Source organism: Polypterus senegalus, chromosome 7 (assembly GCF_016835505.1).
Source record: "Polypterus senegalus isolate Bchr_013 chromosome 7, ASM1683550v1, whole genome shotgun sequence".
NCBI lineage: Eukaryota > Metazoa > Chordata > Cladistia > Polypteriformes > Polypteridae > Polypterus > Polypterus senegalus.
In genome coordinates this window covers 154870861-154894970 of record NC_053160.1, presented here as the reverse complement: position 1 = coordinate 154894970, position 24110 = coordinate 154870861, and the positions used below count along the sequence as shown (strand labels likewise).

The 24110-nt window shown below is 39.9% G+C and overlaps 1 protein-coding gene across 2 annotated transcripts in view; it reads left to right on the top strand.

The window, feature by feature from the left end:
• The window catches only part of tmem232 (transmembrane protein 232), a 196478-nt gene that overhangs the window by 134256 nt on the left and 38112 nt on the right, over positions 1–24110 (top strand). For both annotated transcript variants that reach the window (XM_039759417.1, XM_039759416.1), the window contains one exon: positions 19015–19262. In XM_039759417.1, coding sequence (XP_039615351.1) covers positions 19015–19262 — 248 coding nt within the window. The remainder of the gene's footprint in view (positions 1–19014; positions 19263–24110) is intronic.

The window sequence follows — 24110 nt, the reverse complement described above, 5'->3', positions numbered from 1 at the left end:
TTTCTGTTCAGGATTTTTTTTATAATAGAGAGATATACACTATAACAATAGAGGGCACTGTCACTCCTCTAATCCAACACACAGACACTAACAACTTGAGGTAAAAGCACTAAGAACACTTTTTATTCCTTTTCTTTTCGTCACAGTGCTCTCTACCACCACAACCACCAGTAAGAAACAATTACACTATTAATTTTTCCTTTCTCTTTCTCCACCACACCTCCCAGCAAACCTGACTCTGGCTTGTTTGCTGGGTTCACAGCAGTCCTTGACCCAGAAGTGTTTCTGTTCTTCCTCCCATGTGACTTGCCTGCACTTCCAGGTCAGTCGGAGAATTACAGGTCTTTGATAAGCCCAGAAGTACTTTGGGACTACCATCCTCGTGACTTCCTAGTACTTCCCGGCTATACGGGAAGCATGACTCCCCAGGACTTCTCACAGCACCCCCTGGTGGCACGCATGGCACCCGACAGAGCTGAGGAACTGAACTCCAAGTCTCAGGATGCCCTGTGGGAATCTTGGGCACTGCTACACTCCAGAGGAGCTTCCATATAGCGTTTTGGGGGAGGCAGTGTCCTAAAGTGGCTGCCTTTCCCCATCCAATCTTTGGGCATCACAGCTGGGTTGAGCTGTTGGTCATCCATCACAACACATACTTGATTTATTTTATAAATATTTTTCTCTACATTTTCCTTTTGAGGAGCTTATTGAGCCAGTTTCAAAGAAGGGAAAGTGACTTTATTTTTTGTGTGTATGTAGTTTTTGAATAAAGGACTATTAGGGTACATTCTACCCACTGTAAAACCCACTATTTTTGTTTTTTTAGTTTTGTTCCTTTTGATTTTTCAAATTTGTATTTACTTTTGATTGGAATGTCAGCACTAAAGGACTATGACTCAAAGCCCACCTGACACTGCTTTTTTTTTTTTTGTACGGTACTTTTGTAAAAGAAAACTTGCACCTTTCACCCTTTGATTTTGTCTCTTCTCCCTCTGATCCTGATCGGCTCATGATGTATCAGATGTCCAGAGTGTAGTCTCAGCTGGAGCCTCTTTTCCATTATATAGGACATTACACACACCAGGCTACATTTCTCCAGTCTTTAGTTAACCAGTTTTCACAATCACCTTCCCATTCTAACCTTGCATTCCAGCTTTTAGCGATCAGAACTGGAACCCGGTCAGCTCTTACCTGCTGTTGTAACTTCAAGGTCTGATGCACTGTACCCCAAAAGAAGACCTTCTGTAAACCTCCATTACAAGGGACTGTTGTTTGGTATTTTCAGTCTTTCTGTTAGCATGAATGAGTCTGACCATTTTCTGCTGACCTCGGTCATTAATAATTTATTTTCACCCACAGAACTGCCACTCATGCAGTGTTTTCTGTTTATTACAGCATTTCCTTCAGACTGCTGAGACTACAATGTGTGAAAATCTTAGCAGGGCAGCTGTTTCTGAGACCCTAGAACCATCATGTCTGGCAGCAACAATCATATCACGGTCAAGAAATACTTAGCCCACACATCAGACAACAACTAACCTCTTGACCATTTCTGCATGCTATATACTGTATATAGATTCACTTGCTGCTCCATGATTGGCTGTCTGGAGGAGAAGACGTTTTTGTATAAATTTATTGTTGTATGTAATGACATGGCTACCTAATAGCATAATAGTGTGCATAATAGCGTATTTTATCTTATCTTATCTGATCTTATCTTGCCTGATCTTATCGTGTCTTATCATATCTTATCTTGCCTTTCCGTATCCTATCTTATATTACCCTATCTTATCTTATCTAACCTTATCTTTCCTTACCTTATCTTATCTTGTCTTGTCCTATATTAATATCACACTCTTCTGTAAAGTGGGCTCTAAGTTCGTACTGTATAATAATATGATAGTATATAAAATATAATATGCTGTAAAATTCAATATTATTCACACTCAGGTACCCCTGCTCATGTAGCTGCCCGTTTTTCCAAACAACAAATTGTGAGGCTGCAAATCAATTTGTGTACAGTATATATATACAGTGGAACCTCGGTTTGCGAGCATAATTCGTTCCGGAAATGTGCTCGCAAAACAAAGCACTCGTATATCAAAGCGAAATTCCCCATAAGAAATAATGGAAACTCAGATGATTCGTTCCACAACCCAAAACTATTCATATAAAAATGATTAATATAAAATATAAATTAAAATACATAGTACAAATTAACCTGCACTTTACCTTTAAAAAGAATCATGGCTGGTGTGAGTTTCTAAACTCATGTGGGATTCCACCCAATGGGACGACACGCGGAAGAGCATCCCAAACCAATCGCAGTCTCCCAGTGCTGTAGCAGTTCGCCGTATAAGCGCATCCAAAAAGATCGCAGACATGCTATAAGCGCCTGTCGTCAATGGGTCATACAAGGTACATTATAAAGATCCCGCTACAATAAATAACAGCGCTGTTGCTGTTTCAAGCTGAATAAAGCTGGTGTTAAAGTACTGAGACTCAGCTTCATGTTTTGGGGAGCAAGATGGGGACTCGCACTTCACAGCGCACACACACACAGTCACAATGCTGTAGTAAACAGTATACGCTCGTACGGATGTTGACTATATGAGTGAGGCACACAGACTTAGACGGAGAATAGGAGACGATTGCCAGAGAGAGAGAGAGAGAGAGACGCGGCGGGCGAGCGAGATAAGGAGAGAGAGAGAGAGCTGGGCGAGATAAGGAGAGAGAGAGAGCTGCTGGCGGCGAGATAAGGAGAGAGAGAGAGAGACCAGCTGGGCGGCGCGAGATAAGGAGAGAGAGAGAGAGGGCGGCGAGATAAGGAGAGAGAGAGAGACCCGCTGGGCGAGCGAGCGAGATAAGGAGAGAGAGAGAAGAACCATCAGCTAGCTCAGTTGTGATCACATGACGCTCAGCAGACAAAGTGTATCCATACTACTCGTATTGCAAGACATCGCTCGTTTCTGAAGTCAAAATTTATTAAAAGTTTTTGCTCGTCTTGCAAAACACTCATAAACCAAGTTACTCGTAAACCGAGGTTCCACTATATACCACCAAGCTGCCACCAAGCATCCCGGGGGAGGTATTGGACTGCCCATGGTGGCTCCCCTGGAACATAAGTAGCAGGGGCGTCCCTGCCGGGCATGGGACCCCTGCTGTCCTTCACAATATATATATATATATATATACGGTCAGTATAAGGACGACAAGGTGGCGCAGTGGTAGCACTGTTGCCTCGCAGTTAGGAGAGTTTGCATTTTCTCCCCGTGTCTGCATGGGTTTCCTCCCACAGTCCAAAGACATGTAAGTTAGGTGCACTGGCAATCCTAAATTGTCCCTAGTGTGTGGGCTTGGTGTGTGTGTGTGCCCTGCAGTGGGCTGGCGCCCTGCCCGGGATTTGTTCCTGCCCTGCACCCTGTGTTGGCTGTGATTGGCTCCAGCAGCCCCCCTTGACCCTGTAATTAGGATATATAGCGGGATGGATGGATCTGCGGTTGGCTGGCGCCCTGCCCAGGGTTTATTTCCTGCCGTGTGCCCTGTGTTGGCTAGGATTGGCTCCAGCAGACCCCTGTGACCCTGCAGTTGGGATATAGCAGGTTGGAGAAAGGATGGATGGATGGATGGTCAGTATATTACACTTAAATGAATTATGTTATGTACACTCTACAGAAACAGAATGGAAAAGAATGTAATAAAATCTACTTGAAGAATAACAACAGAAGGTACACATTTCCAGGTATTGAGTCATTTTTTACAGTACCTTGACTCATGAATTTCACATCTAAGCTTTACAAGAGTCTTGGCCTGGCCATAAGCAATTGTTGTACTTTAAGAAAGCATTAAGGTGATTTCGAAGTGGAAAGCAGGCAATGTTTTCTGAAATACCATAAGGCTGTGTGAAAGAATCATGCATAAATTGGATATTATTCTGTTAAAGGCCAGTGCGTTTCAGGAATTCTCTGTATTGTGGCTAAAGCTAGGGCTAAGGCAGCACTCACTGACACGTGCAAAGAAAGGCTGCTTGGCTTTACAGAAGGTTTACAGTTTTTTGAAATGTGATGCTTACCCAGCTATTTACACTGTTCGCTTATTATAAGAAGACCTACAGTTGAAATTTCACTTCTAAATGTATTTCACAGGAGGCATTTCCTAATAATTTTGGATTACTCTCTAAATCCAGCCCCCCTGCTCCTTCTCCTCTCTTTTTGTGTTTCCAGTCTAACATGTAATTTATAATCTCAATACATTTTGTAGAATAGATAAAATAAGGGCCAAAAGTTAATACAACGGGTCTGGCTTTTGTTTTGAGGATCCCCAGATTTATAAATGTAAAAAGACAGACAGTAAAAGGCATCGTGAGTGGCCACTTTATTAGATATTCCTACATAACAGTGAGGTGGTTTCCCACTTCCCTTCATAATCTTCTGACTGTGCTGTGGTTTTCATGGAGTCGATGGAGGCTCTGATCAGGGCTCTCGAGAGACTGAGCGAGGAGTCTGAGTGTCTGGGATTGTGAATTTCCTAGATAAAAAACCAAGATCCAGGCCTTCAATTACCTCTTAGGCACAGCCATCAGCAGTGTGTCTGTTTGCGGAGAGAATATCAACCGCAGACCTTGGCAGTGACATTTGTGTCTCTGGTAACTTTTCCTATGAAGTCAGTAGATGGATTGGGAGAGCATGAGAGGTCATGGGGTCACTGGAAAGGGGTGTGTGGTGCTCCTGATATCTATGCAAAAGGACAAAGGTCTAAATGTTTAGAGTCCTGGTGACCTGTTTTGCTATATGGTTGTGAGACATGGACGCTATCTAGTGACCTGAAATGAAGACTGGACTCCTTTGGTAGTGTGTCTCTTCAGAGAATCCTTGAGTACCGCTGGTTGAATGAGCGGTTGCTCATTGAGTCCTGAATGAGGCACATGACCTGCATTGTGAAGGAGTGCCAGTTATGTCACTACGGCTGTGTAGTGCGATTCCCTGAGGTTGATCCAGCCCGTAAGATCCTCATTGTTGAGGACCCAAGCTGCTGGACCAGACTAAGGGGATGCCCACGTAACACCTGGGTGCGGCAGATAGATGTAATTTCTGGGGGTGGAACTGGACCATGTGTCTGCCAACTGGGATCCTGAGCTGTTTTATCATGTGGTGGCTGCATGAACACGTTGTATCAGTGCTTGCTCCCCAACCTGACTTGACCTTACCTAAGCTCTGTTTGCATATCATTCAGCAGCATAAATAAAAAATGATCGGAGTGTCTGTATGGTCTTTCTTATTCAATTGAGTTATCATAAGAAGCAGTGTCAAAGTGGTTGCAGATCAAGTTCCAAATCAGTACACTAATGTGTACTAGGAATTTGTCTTGATAGTATTGGTGCAACATACATGGACAACACGGAATGCGAAAGATATATGGAAATATAAAATATAAAATTATAAAATATGATCCAGCATATAAGGGCAATACAAAAACTAGGGTAAAGGAGGCAGTTCGGTGAGCAGGTATAAACAGGCTTAGACCTGATTAGTCAGATTAACTGCATGTTGGAAAGAACTGTTTAGGTGACGTGTTGTTTTAGCTTTCACTGCACGAAGATATGTTTGGAACGGGTGATACTCTGGGTGGGTCGGATCAGCCTTGATCTTCCTTACTCTGGATTTATATAGGACTTGAATGTGCATAAGTTACCACCTATGATCTTTCACAGGCTTTGATGATACACTGCAGACCGGCCTTAGCCTGAACAGAGGCAGCACCAAACCAGACAGTCATAAATGAGGTCAGATTGGACTCGGTGATTGCTGTGTAGAACTGACCCAATATTACTTAAGGGAGATTGAATTTTGCCAGCTGACGCACAAAGAACATTCTTTGTTGGGCTTTATTAAAAATGCATGTGATGTTCTTGTCCCATTTAAGGTTCTGTGACAGCACAATGCTAAGAAACTTAAATGATTCTGTCATCCCAACAGCTGAGCCATTTATGGCAAGTAATAGGTGAGCAGGTGTCTGTTTCTTGAAATCTGTGGTCATCTCCTGTGTTTTTTGAATGTTAAGGTCCAAATTATTATGGACTTTATTAGTATTATTATTGTAATGTAACAATATGCCCTCAGCAAGTGCATAAGGTGTTTTTCAAAGTACACAAGTAATAAAATGCCTTGTTATACGAGTGCTTTGAAGACTGTATTTGTTTGGTTTTATTCTTTAGAGTTGTTGTATGTATGAAGAGCATAAATGTGTTTATATACAGCAATGTAAAACCGTGATACCCCCTGTAATAATACCCACTTCCCCGGGGGGGCCATCCTGTATTATTTCAGTGAGTATCTAGTTGCACCACTGGTCCAAACACTGCAGCACTTTAATCAAAGGACCAAGGGTATATACCTTGTGCGTGGAGGCAGCTAAAAGGCCTGAGTGAGAGTAATTCCACGCCAGACCAGGGGGTGGCAGAGTGCACTGACTCTTTTATCTTACATCTCTGCAGACCAGTTACAGGAACTTCCACCTGGCCCTAATGACATCACTTCTGGTTCCAGCCCCATTGATGACATCGTTTCCTCTGCTTGTCTTTAAAACCGTCATTTTGATCATCTCAGATCAGTTCTGCTGTGGACTCTAATCTGTAATACATTTATTCAGCCAATTTCGGGACCAGCAAACCAATATATGGGTGGCTGCCCCAAACATGTTTGTGTCTCTTTGTCAAGTTTATGACAACCTGTACCACTAACAAAACATGACACTGTTATGCCACTACTGCTACCCTGCATTGTTCACAGTCAAGACGATGGACCCATGGTGTCAGAGGGCTTTGTCTGGCCTTGCTTTTCTTGTCATTTTCTGATTTCAGTACTCTGACACAGCATAATCAATTTTAAGAATTCACACTGTACAAGAATGGTATACACACTTGAGTTTCTCAGAGGTCCACTGTTGAACTGTTGAAGTTGTTAGACATTATGGAGAAAATGAGAAGTGTAGCAAATATATCTAACTATCCTATGAGTATGAGCAAATAATACATTACTTGCAAAATAAAATAGTATTAAAAATCTTTCATAGAGAGAATAGTTTTCGAAGACATTTTCCAAGGCAGACTGTGGCAGATAGTTGGCCCCTTACCCAGCCGGGACTCCTGTGTAATGAAAACACCAGGGGAGAGAGCACGCACAAGGCACAATCTCCCCCGGATCACTAGATGGCAGCTCCCCTGCGTTGATGCAGCACCATGGATTTCCTCAGGGCTTCGTGGGAGATGGTAGTCCTACTACTCATCCCTGTTGGGTTCTCTGTGGTCAGCCAGGGGGTGCTGCAGGCACTGCAAAGCCCTACTTCAAGGGGGCTTTGCCTTATAGGTCACGCTAATGGGCCACAAGAATTACACACATATGCAATGTAAATGGAGCCAGAGTCAGAAGGAAGAGGGATGAAGCTTGCTGGAGGAGGAGTGGAGACAGGAAGAAAGAGACAGAGAGAAGGAGAAAGGACAAAGGGCAGTGTGATTATCATTGTGCTTTGATTATCATTGTGCATTGCTACTTGGAAACACTTGGGAAGAGTTTCCCACAATGAAATAAAGCCTGTGTGTTTTGCTAAACTTGTGTCCGTATCTGTGTGTCAGGTTTGTGGAACAGTGCCAAGACTTGTGAAATGATTGAAATTTTACTCACATTGTGTTTTGCTCTGAATATTTATAAAGAAGTTGCTCAATATTAATTGCAAATAGTTGTTGCAGTCTGGATATCATTGTTGTTTTCACCCATATCAGTTCATTGCTAACTTGTTCCTGTATGGTCATTTAAAGCATTTAAACAATAGAGGAATAAGGTGATCAGGCTATTGGGAAGAAAAATGTGTGACTGCAATGCCCAGCTCTCTACGGTCAAAACAAACACCACCATGGTATCTCTGGTGCTGAAAAAGAGAAATTAAGCAGAGTTATGTAAATTTGAAGGACATGAAAGAAAGATGGAATCAACCCACATCAAGACATCCGTCTGAATAAAAAACACAAGGTTCCTTGTTGACCAGAGTTGTTATGCATGATTTTGATTTCTCTGGTTTTTGTAATGAATACAGTTATGCAATTGAAAAAGCACCTGGCACTGGCTTTGGTTGTCTGTTTTTTTTTTGTGAATCTTGGCTGACAAAGGCTCACCAAGTTGAAATCTGGCAGGAAAGTCCCACAATAAAAATTGTTGGAAGGCACAAATCTCTAGAGACTGGTTTGTAGAGGTCTGCATGGCACCGATTTTTCAGTTCTTCTCCTGGATGTTTCTGATAAAGTTCTGTCCTACTTCTTCCTGTTCTTACTCACTTTCTTTTACTTCCGCAGCTCCACCCACTCCCGATTGCATTCCAGTTTTTCCCTCCAAAAGACACATGAATTGGGCACAGAGCCTAAGTGAATTCTTAAAACAGCACAATCTAAAAGGGATAAAAAACACAACCCCTCAACCAGTAACCACTATTATGCATTTGCCTTTACAAGCTGCTTTGCATGCGCTGCATGTCTCTTGTAATAATTCATTTAATAATAACAAGAATTCATTTTATTTATATAGTACCTTTCCCATTTGACAACTCCGTTTTAAAAAAAAAAAGATGCCTTCACGTCACAGACTTTTTCTTCCATTCTGGTCGGATGCACGTTAACTGTGAAACTGTATTGATTAGAATATTGATGATAGTTTATTTACTTTTTCGAGAAGCAACATTCTTAGAGTTTTATCTACGCTGTGACTGCCCATTCCTGACCACATGAGTAAAGTCTAACTGCCCATTTCCGCTCACAATTTTTAAATGTAGTCCCATCAAAACTGAGTTTTGTCATTGTTTTTTTCCTTTGAGAAGCATCTAAGATATGTTGAGACTTTAAAGGCATTTCTGAACTTTTGAAGCCAAACCCCATCTTAGGCTCGTGTAGTATTCTGTAGATTCTGGGGTCAGGCTGCCTGTGGTGAGCTCTATTCTGAGCAGGCTATGGAAGGTTTAAATTCCTCACACTTTTCTTTGTATTTAGGTCTAATTTAATTGTTTTCTATTTCAGTTGCTGAAGTCTAAGTGATGGGTGGTCCATAATTATTGCTTATTTCCCAGGCGCTTCCATTAAGGTCTCTGTAAAATTCATTGAATAAAGATACAGAACATAAAAGAAATATTATGCATGTTACATTTCTGAAATCCTGGATCTAATTTCATCTGTTTTTGTTTAGTTTTCTTGCTTATTTCTTATTCCTATTATAAATATGTCATCGTCTCATTTGTGATGTACAATTTTCTTGTAATTTTCCTTTATGGATGCCACCGTTTTGGACGGATTGTAATTACTGCAGCCAAGTCATTTATGACAACATCTATTGTTAGTCAAATTCTCTGGTGGCAGTGTGACAACTGACATCATTTACATGGTGGTGTTTGAGATGCGTGTATGGTATTATTGATGTCCAAAGATTGGATAAAAATAAAAAATACCAAATAAGGAAAGGTGTGAGTTGCTTAGTTATTTAACAAAAAGGATCTTTAGGTGCTGCGGTGGGCTGGCACCCTGTCCGGGGTTTGTTTCCTGCCTTGCACCCTGTGTTGGCTGGAATTGGCTCCAGCAGACCCCTGTGACCCTGTAGTTAGGATATACATTGGAACCTCGGGTCATGAACGTCTCAGACCACATACAAATTGGGTTAAGACCAAAAAGTCCGCCAAACTTTTGCATCTGTTCACGACCACACACTCAGGTAACGAACTAGCCAGTTTCTCTTCCGGTTCATGCGCGCCGATGATTTCCGCACGTGTTCAGTCTCTCCCTGTGCATTCCCTGTGCAGCGAGCGAGAGAGAGATCGAGTGCAAGAAGGCAGTTAAAGAATGCACCGGGCTTGTTTTTAAAGAGACTGCTTCCAGCATTGTTTTAATCTCGTATTTAATGAAGACTTTTTTTTACTGGATTTTAACCTCCACTTCACTTCTGTTTTTATGGGATCATTTATTTATTGAAGGATTCTGACAGCACTGCACTTTAATTTGGACTTTGTTTTTGATTGTTGTTTTGTTGATTTTAATAAAAGCACTTGGCACTTTTTGCACCATCCGATTGCTCCATTGTAGTGCCTCACTGTCGTGCTCATCGGTAATATTACCGACAGTGACGGGTTTAAGGGCTCCCGGAAGTGGATGTGAGCATGCAGTGAACCTGCATCTTCACAGACTTAACCTCAAAACTGTAATCTCCTCTCCACCCAGTTCCTCCTCACTTCCTTCATGCCAGAACTTGACTCATGTAAGGTTAGTTTTCTTGGTTGTTTATGGTTAGTTTTTTATAAATTACGGATTTTTCAAATGTTCTTTTTTTTAATTTTTAAATTTTTTTCTCTGTGCTTAAAACTCATTAAAAAAAGTGTTTACAGAGAGCGGTTCGTAAGGCTATAGTGTGAACTCTTGCAATGTTAGTTTTCTCTGTTCAAGGTTTTCTCAGTGTTATTCAATGTTTTTTCATTTAGTTTACTATTACACTGTGCATACTATGGTATAATTAACTATTTTTGTGCTTAAAAATCTTTAAAAAAATACATATTTACATACAGCTCGTATGGTCCGGAACAGATTAATTGTATTTATATACAATCCTATGGGGATTCCAGGTTCCACTGTAGCGGGTTGGATAATGGATGGATGGATCTTTAGGTAGCTATGAATCTTTGCTTTGACATTTTGATCATTTTTGTGTTTGCTGTGGATGTCCGAGAAGGAGAACAGGGAAAAGGATAGCTTTATACATGGACAGAAGGCCAGAGCAGAAGGACAGATGCATTGGCAAAGAAGCAACTTTGTGCCCGGCTGGATTGACATGTGGCTTTGACCAGTGTGAGCTGGAAGTTGAGAGCAGTCTTATTCCCCAAACAGCAGGTGGAAGTGGTCCTCTTGTGGAAGCACAGTTGGGACACCCAGAGGGGTGCTTGGGAGTTGGAGTCTGGAAGTGCAACCCTGTCGAGGCCCCTGGTCACATTATATACAAACTTGTAAATCAGTATTTCTCATTCTTCATTTTTTCCAAACATGCTGCCCTCTCAACTATTCTTAGGTGCCTCCATTTCAATACTTTCATTTGCTTGTTCATCATTTGAACCTGTTCTTTGGACAAGTTTTCAATCACATAATTACATTGCATGGCACCTGTTTATGTCAGAGTTTTCTAGGAGAAATTTGCCTCCTGATTTCTTGACTTGTCATTTCTCTGGTCTGGCTTAGTGATATAGATTTTTGTCAAAGATATTAAGATTAAAGAGTAGATATTTTTGGATTCAGGTTTTTAGATTTTGGTTTTCAGGAGCTTTTTCTCAGAGTTTAGTATTTAACTCTAGTGTAAAATTTAGATATACAACTTTTCATGTGAAAGTTTATATTCTTCCTATCTCCAACTCTATTTTTTCCATCATTTGGATTTTTATGGTTTTGTTGTTGTGTTTAATTATTACCTTTTTAGTTATCAAAATACTGCTTTATTGAGTTCATTTTGTTGCTTATGTACTATTGCTAGATTATTAGTGTATTCTTTTTGTTTTAGGTGGTTAGAATATTAATGTGTAATTTTGTTTTAAACACTATAATAGACATTAGTTCTCATTAATCAAGGGTGTATGGTTACGATTGAATTCCTAAAGGCCTTAAAGCTACTGTAGGTGTTCTAGCTTGTGAAACATTCTCTGTGATAATCTTGAAGGACGTTGGCAGACATTCCCCTGTCATGCCATCCTGGTTGTGCCCTTACCCAAAGTAAACTCTTGCTAGCAAGTCATCCCTTCACATCTAATTTCAGTAACATAAAAGCATATTTTCTTGTTTTTTTGCATATTGAATCTTATACCGAGGCCTGTTCTGCATTTTTGAATTGTTATATTTTTTTACCATCTTGATTTGCATTATTTAGTGACTGCCCAGTGTTGATCACATGACAACTTTGTCACCCTTGTGATGTCACGGGGCATTGCATATCAATATGATAGTGTTCATGCTTACAAGCTATTCCTTGATGGATATAAAACACTCTTGTTTGAAATAGTGCTAGTTAGCTTCCCTCTAAGTAGGTCCTAATGTTAGGATTGGTTTCCTGGTTTTGATTAATTCAGTTTTTAACTTGCCACTCTGTTTTGTCCTCTGGTTTTGCTGTCTGGTAATTTTCACCTTTTGACTAATATTCTACACATTTTAATCATGTCCTGAGATCTTCTCGCTTACAATAATCGTTGATGCCCTGCATGTAAAAATTAGGCAACACAAATAAACAAATGACTGGAGTTGTGGGAGAGAAACCCCAATTAATGATGGTTTTGAAGAAGGTGTGCAAGGAAGCTGTTAGTTAACTAGTCATCTTCCACTCATGGTTATTAAACAAGTGTACATCTCAGGGTTCTTTTAAAAGGTTGGCAACGTGGTGCTGATGGAGCAGTAGGCGTCTTTTAAATCTTGTTTTTTATTTATTTATTTTTTTTTGTTTACTTGACATCCTGTCAGTTTTTCAGGTAGTGCGTAATAGTGATAAAGGGATACTAATAAAACCCATGTGATCTGTTTTACCTATGGGATCTTAAACAAGTCAATTGACTGCTCATGATTCAAACTTTGGAACCAAACGTCCATCTCTCCATCCATTGATCCATCTATCTTCCAAGCTGTTATGGATTAACATGTGCTCATATATGTAGTGTCCTCAATTTTAACATTTTTTATTTTATTTCTTGCCCACACAAACAAAAATTAACTCAATCTTACAAAAATGGTTAATATCAAAGTGCCTTCTCTTCCTGAATTGTATCACCCTAAAATAAATATTTTGCTCAAGATAGGATGAACTTAACACCTGAGGAGGTAATTAACATCAAAGCATCTCCTCTTCCTGAAGTGTACCTCACTTTTAAAACATCTGTGCAAATAAAGTAGAAGACGAGGATGATGCCTCAGCAGTTATTGATTACTTTATAACCTGAGAATAGGTTATAAAGGACTAGGAATCACCAAATTGGTTTACAGCTTGGGAAAGGAAGGAATTTGGACATACTGTACTTAAAAGATTAAAGACTGTAAGCAAAGTTATTTATAATACCAACAGCCAGCCAATCAGATGTGTGTAACATCGCATATACATATAATGTTAAAATAATTATGCCTTGTCTGAGAGTGACACCAGAAGAAGAAACAACAGCGACAAAAAAGGTGACATCAGCAGAAGAGACAGGGACATGTGTGACTATTTCATCTTAATGTCGGAGCACGTAACTCTGCATTTCACTGATTGCTGATTCAAAAAGTCGCCCTGGGACATTCTTTGATTTTCATCTTTAATTTCTTTCAATAAACTTTTTAAGACTACAGACTTTCATGGCTTCACTCTATCGTGGATTTTATATGTAAGCATATCTAAATATATAACGCAGATTTTTCGCTGCTTTGCTAGTTTCTGTGGACAATGTGTCTTTTTACTTCCTGTACATGCTTCCTCAGTTGGTTTGCCCAGTTGATTTCATACATGGGACGCTTTTGACGGATAGCTGAGAAGCCACCCAATCAGAGCACGCAGTTAAGTTCTTGTGTGCTGATTGGCTCAGCAACAGGGCGCCGAATTCGATTCCACTGTGTTAACCAGGAAGTCTCAGTCTCACTCATTCAGCAACAACATGTTTCGCTGTGTAAAGAGTTAACTTTTGTGCTCTTTTGTGTTTATCTTTGTGCATAGTCAAGCCCTTCATTATGGCCCCAAAAACGATCTGCTCCTGCTACTGCTTTTGGAGCCGTGCCCAAGTAGAAGATGCTAACAATTGTCGAAAAGGTAAAAGTTTTGGATATGTTGAAGGAAGGAAACAGCTACACCGCTGTAGGACGCCATTACGGCATCAATGAGGCTACAATTCTTTTTATTTAAAAAGTAGGAAAGGAATATAAGATCTACGGCTGCAGTGTCCTTTTAACCAGGGTGCAAAATGAGTTGTAATTGGACATAATAAAGCAGTAGTCCAGATGGAATCTGCTTTAGGGATTTGGATTGAAGACTGCTGGAAGAAGAACAACGGCGGTGCTACACAATCGCCTGAAGAGGCTCCTTTAGAAGAGCTGTACCACTCTCCTTTGTTGTGCAGTAAAATTAAACTCATTGTTATCGGACAAGTTGTTGTGTCATTGTTGGTGAGGAACCATAATTAATTTTCTATGTACAGTACTTAGTACATGTACGTACGTTTAGTGTCACTGTACACACATTTTACTGTATACAATTTTTCTTGCATTGTACGTATTATTGCTGGTGGCCTGTCTGTGGTAATGGCTGTAACATATGTGATATCGGAGACACTCAATCTTTAAAATAATATTAGGTTTTACTGTATATAAACAGTGTGTTTACATACATACAGTGGAACCTCAGTTCACGACCATAATTTGTTCCAAAACTCTGGTCGCAACCTGATTTGGTCATGACCTGAAGTAATTTCCCCCATAGGATTGCATGTAAATACAATTAATCCATTCCAGACCGTACAAGCTGTATGTAAATATATATTTTTTAAGATTTTTAAGCACAAAAATAGTTAATTATAACATAGATTGCATAGTGTAATAGAAAACTAATGTAAAAACATTGAATAACACTGAGACAAACACCCAGGCTCCCTGCTCAGCGGCATGTGAGCCTGTACTCTCTCTCCTGCATCGGCTTTATTTATTTCGTAATTTGTTAAAACTGGCCTTTTTGACGGGAGCTGTGGACCTGCTGTACCACAGGAGGAAGCTGGGTTGAGAGGAGGTTACAGTTTTGAGGGAGAGTCCCTCTGCGTGATGCACCGAGAACAATGTACAGTACAGGGAGAGACTGACTGAACACATGCAGAAATCATTGGTGCGCACAAACCGAAAGGGAAACTGGCTTGTTCGTATACCGAGTGTGTGGTCTTGAATAGATGCAAAAGTTTGGTGAACTTTTTGGTCGTAACCCAATTTGTACGTGTTACGAGACATTCGTGAACCGAGGTTCCACTGTAATTTCAATGAATTTTACCTAATATCTAAGAGAATACAAAGGGTTTATGCTGTATAACTGTGCGGGAAATGTTTAGAAAGTGTGGGAGAGTTTATAAGGGCTTAAAATATATAAAAATAACCATCTGAACATATGGTTTTTACTTCGTGGATTTTCACCTTTCGCGGGGGGTTCTGGAACGCAACCCCCGTGATCGAGGATTGATTACTGTATCTATATTTAGACTTTACTATCTATATTTTCTGTTATACTTTATCCTACTGGCATTATTGTTCTTTAATAAACACCACATTGCTTTTAACTTTCTACACTTTGTCTTTATATCTAGAGTGATTCAAGTAATAAGGTAAATATGTAGAGCACCTGGAGCAGCAAGGAAGTGCCACATGATCTGAACTGCTAAGTTTTATTCAGCTGAGGATGAGGGCTCTATCCAATAGTGAACAGTACATAAAGTAACACATTCATTGGTTGATAAATGGCCTATAGCCATGGATGTTGAGCCTTTTTATGTTTGAATATATTCTGAAAGACAAAAGTAATATTTAGGTCTGAGATATATTGAAGACATTGTACATTATTCATGCTGAAGATAAGTAATTGTCTTTAAGTACTAGAGAATGGTGTATATGTCATTCATATGGCACTGATGTAGTTACGATCTGTATGTATGTGTATATTTATGTGTGTTTTAGTACCTTCCTACTGAAAACAAATTTCCCTCTTGCATAAAAAAGTCTACCAAACCTAACCTATACTTGCAAAGCACTCGGTGATGATCCTCACTACTGAAAGGTGCTATTTAAAATTAAGGATATATATTTGTATTTTTCAACTACTTTGCCATGACTTCTGTTTCTTCTGTTACCCAAATATCCCAAATTTGATGCTATGATGATGATTCTGATGCTATGCAAACAGTAGGCAGTTTACTTCTTAAACATGGCCATGCTGTCATGATGCACAAAATATGTATATTTTTTTAGATTTTGGGGTCTAGGAAGTAACTAAAGTCTGGGTGCCTATATAATTAAGTATGCATCATTGTGCAATTTCCTAGTTCATTTATATATTATCATGAAATTTACCTGCTTTATAGCAACCCATGTGTGCTGCCCTTTTCTGCATGTGGACAGCTGCTTTAAGCAAAGAGGCATACAAGTGCAGCATAAGTGGCCCAAACAGTTCAGCTACACCTGTGGCAACCAGCAAAGCAGGTACCCACTGACCTGCTACTACTACTTGAAAATGTCTTGTCCACAGCTGCTAACCCCTGTAGGAATATGGCAATCACCCATACCAGGTATTCTTATCACTATACCTTGACCCAATCAAACAGTGTAAAATTAATCTATACTAATAAAAGGCAAAGCCCTCACTGATACACTGACTCACTCATCACTAATTCTCCAACTTCCCGTGTAGGTAGAAGGCTGAAATTTGGCAGGCTTATTCCTTACAGATTACTTACAAAAGTTAAGCAGGTTTCATTTCAAAATTCTACGCGCAACGGTCATAACTGAATCCTACTTATGTACATATATATGTCCATAGCCTGCAGCTTGGTCACTGTGTGAGGCGACGTTATGTCCCCCATCCCCACGCCTCCCGTGTAATTGGCTGCCTGCCCATATAAGGCTGTCCGTCGTTCCGGTCTCTTCATTCCCTTCCTTGCTTCGCCACAGTATTCATGTCTCCCTGCTGATAACTGCAGCCTTTTTATTTAATTCACGGCTTCTCCGCTGTTTTATTGTTCGTTTATTATGATCATAGTTATTGTGTAGGTATTTTAGACTTAGTTTACTGTTCAGGTACCCATTTCCTTTACCGTTCCACCCGTACACCCATTAACATGTCTATCGAGGTAATCACCATTGATCAAAGAACTTTCACATACCGAAACTCAAACCGATTATGACAGCAGCAATCCAAGCTGTGAGAAAACAGTAAAAAGGAGGTGTGTCAGATGTTGTGATACATTTTCTGATGCAGCTAGATGGAAACAACTTCGTGACGCTGCTGCCAAATACTCACAGGCAAATCCACAAGTTCATAGAGACGCTGTCGCTAAATACTCGCAGGCAGATCCAGAAGTTCATAGACACGCTGCCGCTAAATATTCGCAGGCAAATCCACAAGTTAATACCGGGAATGCCTGTTAAACATCTTAGATTCACGAGTACCGATTTGGGTAGTGAATACTTCAATGAATGAAGCCTGTTATCTTTACAACGGTTGACAAACACGGAATGTAATTTGAACACAACACATCCTCCAAATACAAACCTGATTGAAAGAAATAATGATAATCAAATCCTTGATGACAGCAACACTCTTAACAGTCACAAAACAATTACATTGACAATTATGTTACGTTATTTTTAAAATGTTTCCTTTTCTTTTTCATAGCTTCTTTAATACACTAATTCTCTGCTGTGAAGCGCAGTTATTTTGCTAGTATTATCATAAAGTATTATTAATAAAAACACAATAAAACTGATGCTAGCAAAAAGTAGGAAATGTATTTGAAAAGAGATTTAGGTTAAGAAATGTATTTGAAAAAGAGTCTTATTGAAAGTACTTATGCAGAAAATGAAGGTGATGGAAGATGAGTCTTTTAAAGTCTGGGTGCAGAGTTGCTTCATTTTGGTGTTCACTCCACAGAGGTCGATTTCTTTGGGCTCTTCGCTTCTAAGCTCTTCTTTTTTTTTCTCCTTCCTGCTCTGCTCTGCTTGCTGTCCTTCCTTTCTCCCTTCCTTCTCTGCCCAGCATGGACCCAAACTTAAGGGTCTAAATTCACCTCAGATTAACAATGATTACAAGAATAATCAATCACTGTTTGCCTTTCTCAGGCTGTTTGTCCATTCCAATCCTAATTGTCCCATGTCTAATAAGTTAACAATTTGTCTATGGTTCTAAAGGAATGATGTAAGAAATACAAGGGATAAAAGAGTCCAGAGTTAAAAAGTCCAAGGAGGCTCCGTTCAAATAAGGTCTGGCTGGCTGTTTACTCGGGTGCCCTTATTGCTGGCAGGTTATTCAGTTTTAGCTCACACAGTTTTGAGTTCTTTTTTCCAGTGAATTTTCTTATTTTATGTATTGATTAAAAAACAATTCAGTATTGTGAGTTTTGAACATTAAATTGAGCCAGCAGTCTCATTCTCTGTAATGTATAAATTGGATAGTCAGAAAAGCGTGGATAAATTTAGTGATGTTATAATAAAAGTCATCAGCCAAAATTTAAACAGGGAGGTTACTTCTGTTCTTCATATTTAAAGATCCTGTGATTTTTAAAATGCCCACATACATTGGTCACAGATCACACTCTTTCTTTATGAATTACATGGCGACCCAGGCCATTCATAACTAAAAAAAATGAGATTATGAACTCAGTACTGAAGCTACACTCCATAGACAGACACAGCTCTTAAAGTAAAGTGGAGCAGAACACTGGACTGCAGTCAAGTCAGTTATGGCATCACAGCTTTTCTAATCATTCTTCAAGTTAGAGACATTTAAAGCAGAACTGGATCAGAAGTGCCATATTATGCAGTGTGACAACAACATTATTGCAAAAACTAACCAAACGGTTAACAAAGCTTTTCCATTGTATTTGTCCGTGTCTTTTCTATCATTTTATCCAATTTGTGCTTCAGCAATGTGGTTGAAGTTGACTTTCTTCAATGGTCTGCCTGCTGTTCTGAACATTCTTTCGCTCTTCACCCTTTTCTTCTTTATGTGACACCTGGCACAATAAGTCCTGTAAAAATGTGAATTTGTTACTTTGAGATAATAAACTCGATGATTTCTAGTGGTGTGGAGGTAATATCCATTTTATTTTATAAAACTATTCTAACTGATGTATGCATCCCATTAAGCACAACCGCAGTCTGTCTCAATCAAGCCAGAAATGAAAGAAAGTGTTCAACTCAGGTATGTTAAAGCTTTTGTCCTCGTTTAACATTTTCCTGCTTTCTTCTTGTAGGCTGAAATCAGTGTGCCCAAGACTTCATTCTTTAATGTGAATGCGAAGCCTCCATCAAGTTCTGATCACAGCAGGCCATCACAGCATGTGAGCTGGAGGGTTGCCGACATGCTTTCCAGACTCTTCTTCCCGCCTGCTGATCCCCATCTCATTGTCTTGATAAGGCCGAAAAAGCAAATGTCTCCTCCCAGGGCTCCACTTTCTAAGCAGCCAGCTGTAAAACGGAAAGTGACACGTCTCTCCCTCAGGTATTTGGCTTTTCATAAACAGTTACACTGAAATGGGGCTTCCTGAGAGTCACACTAACAAATTAAGAAGGAAAGGTCGGCAGGCACATTTTGTGTTGTCTACGGTGTGATGGGCTAGAAAAAAAGCAACTAACTCTTACAGCAGCTAATTAATTAACGTGAATGTGAAACTGGATTAAAATTTCATGCACAGTAAATTTTTTTTTTCTTGAATGGAGACCTTTTAACTACATTATTCCCTTAACTGTATTTGCATTTTCCTATTCTATGTATCACATTTAATTAATCATCTACCCATTTAAAGAACCCAGATCACAGGCGTGTAATGGGCTCAAGGCAGAAGCCAGTCCGGACAGGATGCAGGTCTGTCACGGGCCACCTTTATATTCATTCACAGCAGGCCATCTTACAGCTACCACACAGCCCAGCTGAAGGTGTTTGAACTGTGAGAGAAAATGGCAGATCCTCAGAGGAACTCTGTATGGACATAATAAGAACATGCAAACTCCACACAGAAAGTAAACCATCTATCTGAGAATCAAACTAGTGCTGTTGAGGAAGTCAGTCAGTCGGTCAATTTCTAAGCCACTTTGTCCTTAACTGGGTCACGGGGGTGATGGAGCCTATCCCAGCCAGCATGGAGCGCAAGGCAGGAACAATCCCTGGACAGGGCACCAGTCCATCATAGGGAGAACAAACACACGCGCACGCGCACGCGGCACCCTACCACACACTAGGGACAATTTAGGATCGTCAATCCACCTAATTTGTATATCTTTGGACTTTGGGAGGAAGCCAGAAAAGCCACGCCGGCACGAGAACATGCAAACTCCATGAACCCTGGTCTCCTTACAGCGAAGCAGCAGTGTTAACACTGTGCCACCACGCTGCTCACCGTGAGGAAGGAACCCCACTTTCTCTGCCAACATACATTCATACATTAACTCACAGATCTACTCAATCCAGTTCAGGGTCATGGGTTGGGCCAACATGCTGTCACTGGATTAATTCTTTATTTTAAATTTCTTTTATGTAGTGCCTTTCTTTATTTATCTACATTTCTTAGCAATCTTAGTTTCTAATTACTCTTCATAAAATGAATCTGAATATTCCATTTCACATTGAATTGAATTGTATGTTGCATGACTCAAGCTGCAATAAATGGTGGCAGTACAGTTAAGCCAAGAAAACAGTGCACAGCGAGGCGAGGACACCAGCATAATATACAATAAAACAGCCATTAACTCATTTCTTGTATTTCTTTCTCGTTTCTTTCTAACGCAGTGTACGGTTAGTAGAGTATGTCATAGTATACTGCAGTTTTGATACTTAATACTGCACTATAATCATTAGCACTTTAAACCACTTTGTGATGATGCATCTGCTGATAACATTTACAGTACCCTCCATGATGTTTGGGACAAAGACATGTTTTTCCTTGGTTTACCCCTCTGCTGCACAGTTTAGAATTCATAATCAACCAATTCAATCATGATTAAAGTGCAAATTGTAGACTTTAATGTAAGGGTATCTGAATACATTTTGGTAACACCACGTAGAAATGAGAACACCTTTTATATGATGCCCCCCCTTTTTTGGGCACCATAATGTTTGGAACATAGCAATGGCGGGTCTATTAATGCAGTCGTGTTTAGTACATGGTTGAATATCCAATATGTGTGCAATGACTGCTTGAGGTCTGTGAATCATAGAGTTCAGCAGGTGCTTATTAGCTCCTCTGCTGATGCTCTGCCAAGCCTCTAATGGAGCCATCTTCAGCCCCAGCCTGTCAATTGGATTTAAATCAGGTATTTGGCTTGGTCATTGAAGCATTTTCCATTTTAGAACTCCTGTGTTGCCTTAGCAGTATGTTTGGACCATCATCGAATAAGTGCCATCGAATAAGTTGGGAGTCCTTTACTGGAACTTGAGAAGGTGAGATGTTTCTGTACACCTCAGAATTTATTGTGCAGCTGCTGTCAGCAGTTCCATCACCAGGACCAGTGGCAGCCATACATGCCCAAACCATAACACCCCCACCACCATATTTAACAGTTGAGGTGGTCTGATTTGGATAGTGGGAAGTTTCTTTTTATCTCTATAATTTGCTCTTCTCATCACTCTGATGAAAGTTCATCTTGGTCTTGTCTGTCCACAAGACATTTTTATAGAATTCTATAGGCTCTTCTAAGTACTTTTTTGTAAACTTCAATCTGGCCATCCTGTTTTAGTGGTTTACATCTTGCAGTTTGTTCTCTGTATTTCTGTTCATGGAGTCTTCTGCGGATTGTCATCTCCGACACACTCACATCTTCCTCCTGAAGCCTGTTTCTGATCTGTTGGGGAGGCATTTGTGGCTTTTTCTTTACCATAATGAGGATTCTTCTGTCATCAGAAGAATCTGTATCAAGAAAATGTATTATTATTATTATTATTATTATTATTATTAAGCATAGGTCTTCCTTGGCCTTCCAGTCCCTTTGAGATCAATGAGCAGCTCTCCAGTGTGTTCTTCCTTCTTAATGATATTCCAGACAGTTGATTTTGGTCATCCTAAGGTTTTACTGTCATCTCTAATGGTTTTATTCTTGTTTTTCAGTCCCACAATGGCTTCTTTGAGCATGGGAAAGGCACTATATAAATCAAATGTATTTTTATTATTCTTTGACTTTCATTGGCACATCTCTTGTCTTCATGTTGAAAAATGGCTACTACAGTCTCCAAAAGTAAACTGTAGATAGATGGAAGCCTCGGTATCTTACGACTACACTAATAAAGCAATAAAACGCGCTTGAGGAATCACAAACACCTGTGACACCAATTGTCCGATACATTATGGTGTCCTGAAATGGGTGACCACGTATAAAACGTGTTGTCATTTCTACATGGTGTGACAGAAATGTATGCAAATCCCCTTGAATGAATGTTTGCAATGTGCACCTTAGCCACATCTGAATGATCTGATTTGTAATTTTAAATTGAGGAGCAGAGGGGTAATTCAAAGATAAAATGTGTCTTTATCCCAAACATTATGGAGGACTTGAACATAGCAGACAGTTTTATTCAAAGTAACCTAGAAAAGAGGTGAACATAATCGAGTAACCATCAGTCTGGGAACAAGACTACAAAATTGACCATCACAAGTAAAGATGTTTAAACCAAACATCACAAATCTAGTCTGAGCTTTCCTTAGTTACAAGAACCTATCAAAGCTATTATTATTTAAACTGTTATTACCTGAAGAAGAGAGTCTTCAAACACTTCTTAAACTGAAGGAGTTTTGAGTTCTGATGGAGGTAGGCAAATCATTCCACCAGTCAAGAACTATACATGAAAGTGTCGGGATTGAGATCTGATGCCACATATAGGTGGTATCACCTTTTGCCATTCATTAACAGACATGAGTGGGTAAATATTCTGACCCACTGAATACTCTGTGGCCGTGTATCAAGGGTTTGAACTTAATTTGTGCTGTTATGGGGAGCCATTGGAGTACCCTAAAAAAGAGAAATGACATGCACCATTTTTAATCATCTGAAGCAGATTTGTAGCAAGTGCAGGTATTCCTACCAGTAGAGAGTTGCAGTCATCAAGGTGTGACAATACCAATTCCAAGACCTGGAGCTGTGACGCATATATATGGTCTAATCTTATGGATGTTATAAAGAGTGAATCTGCATGAGCGAGAGACAGTTGTAAAGAGGTCAGTGAAGGATAGCTGGTCGCCAATCACCACCTCAAGGTTGCTTGCTGACTTGGGGGATGTCAGCGATAACGAGCTCAACCAAACATAGATGGGGTGTTTCATACATGGACTGGATAGGACCTCAAGGAGGTTCAACTTAGCCAGGTTGTACTGGAGATGGTATTCTTTGATCCAGGTTTAGATGTCAACGAGGCATGCTGAGAATGTAGGTGATACTATGTGATCCTCTGAAGGGAACAGGTACAGCTGCATGACGATGCAAGAGTCTGGATGATAAGACCTAGAGAAGTGGTGTATGAGGAGAAGTGAAGAGGACCCACTTCCTGTCCTTGGGGCATAACATAGAATAATATTTTCAAACTCTCTTAATTCAACTCATGGTCCCAGGGGTCAGCAGCTTATTCTAGCATAACGGGATGCAAGGCGGGAAATGGTACTGGACTTTTTACCAGTCTATTGCAGGGTCCACTCACACACACAACTTGAATGTAGAGGGGGAAGCCAGTGTATTTGGAAGGAAATTCCCATAAGCACATGGAGAAAGTGTAAACTCCCAAAAGACTAAAACTAGGCGTGGATTGGAAATTAGGACAGTGGATTACTAAAGGTGTAGTACAAAACCTGTCTGGCCATGCTGGTAAAAGCACTATATAAAATACAGATGGATTGATAGGTAAAATTAAACATTTCCTTCGCTACAGTTTTTAAACAGTTTTAACCATATTCATTACAAATGAAATTTAATTAATTCAAGACTCCTGTAGCTTACTTCATTGTATCATAAGAACAACATAGGAAATCTAATTAATAAGAGGAGACTATATGTTCTAGTTATTATTATCACACAGTGAAATTCTTACTTGCTTGAGCTAAACAACATGTAACACATGGCCACTCTTTCAGTATATGAAGTTATGTTGTCACAAAAGCTAGATACATTTTAAAATTTATCAGGGATTCACTTCACCTGCTTGGTAGTTTCACGGCTTTGTTTTATGTAAAGAAGTGCTTCCTGGCCTTTGTCTTTGAATACACTTCCACAAGGTGTCCTTAAGCACGGGATCCACTATTTAACTGAAATAATTCCGTTAAATCGGTTTTAGTTATGGAGCAGAGAAGTGGATGAGCCTCCCAGCCCAGTC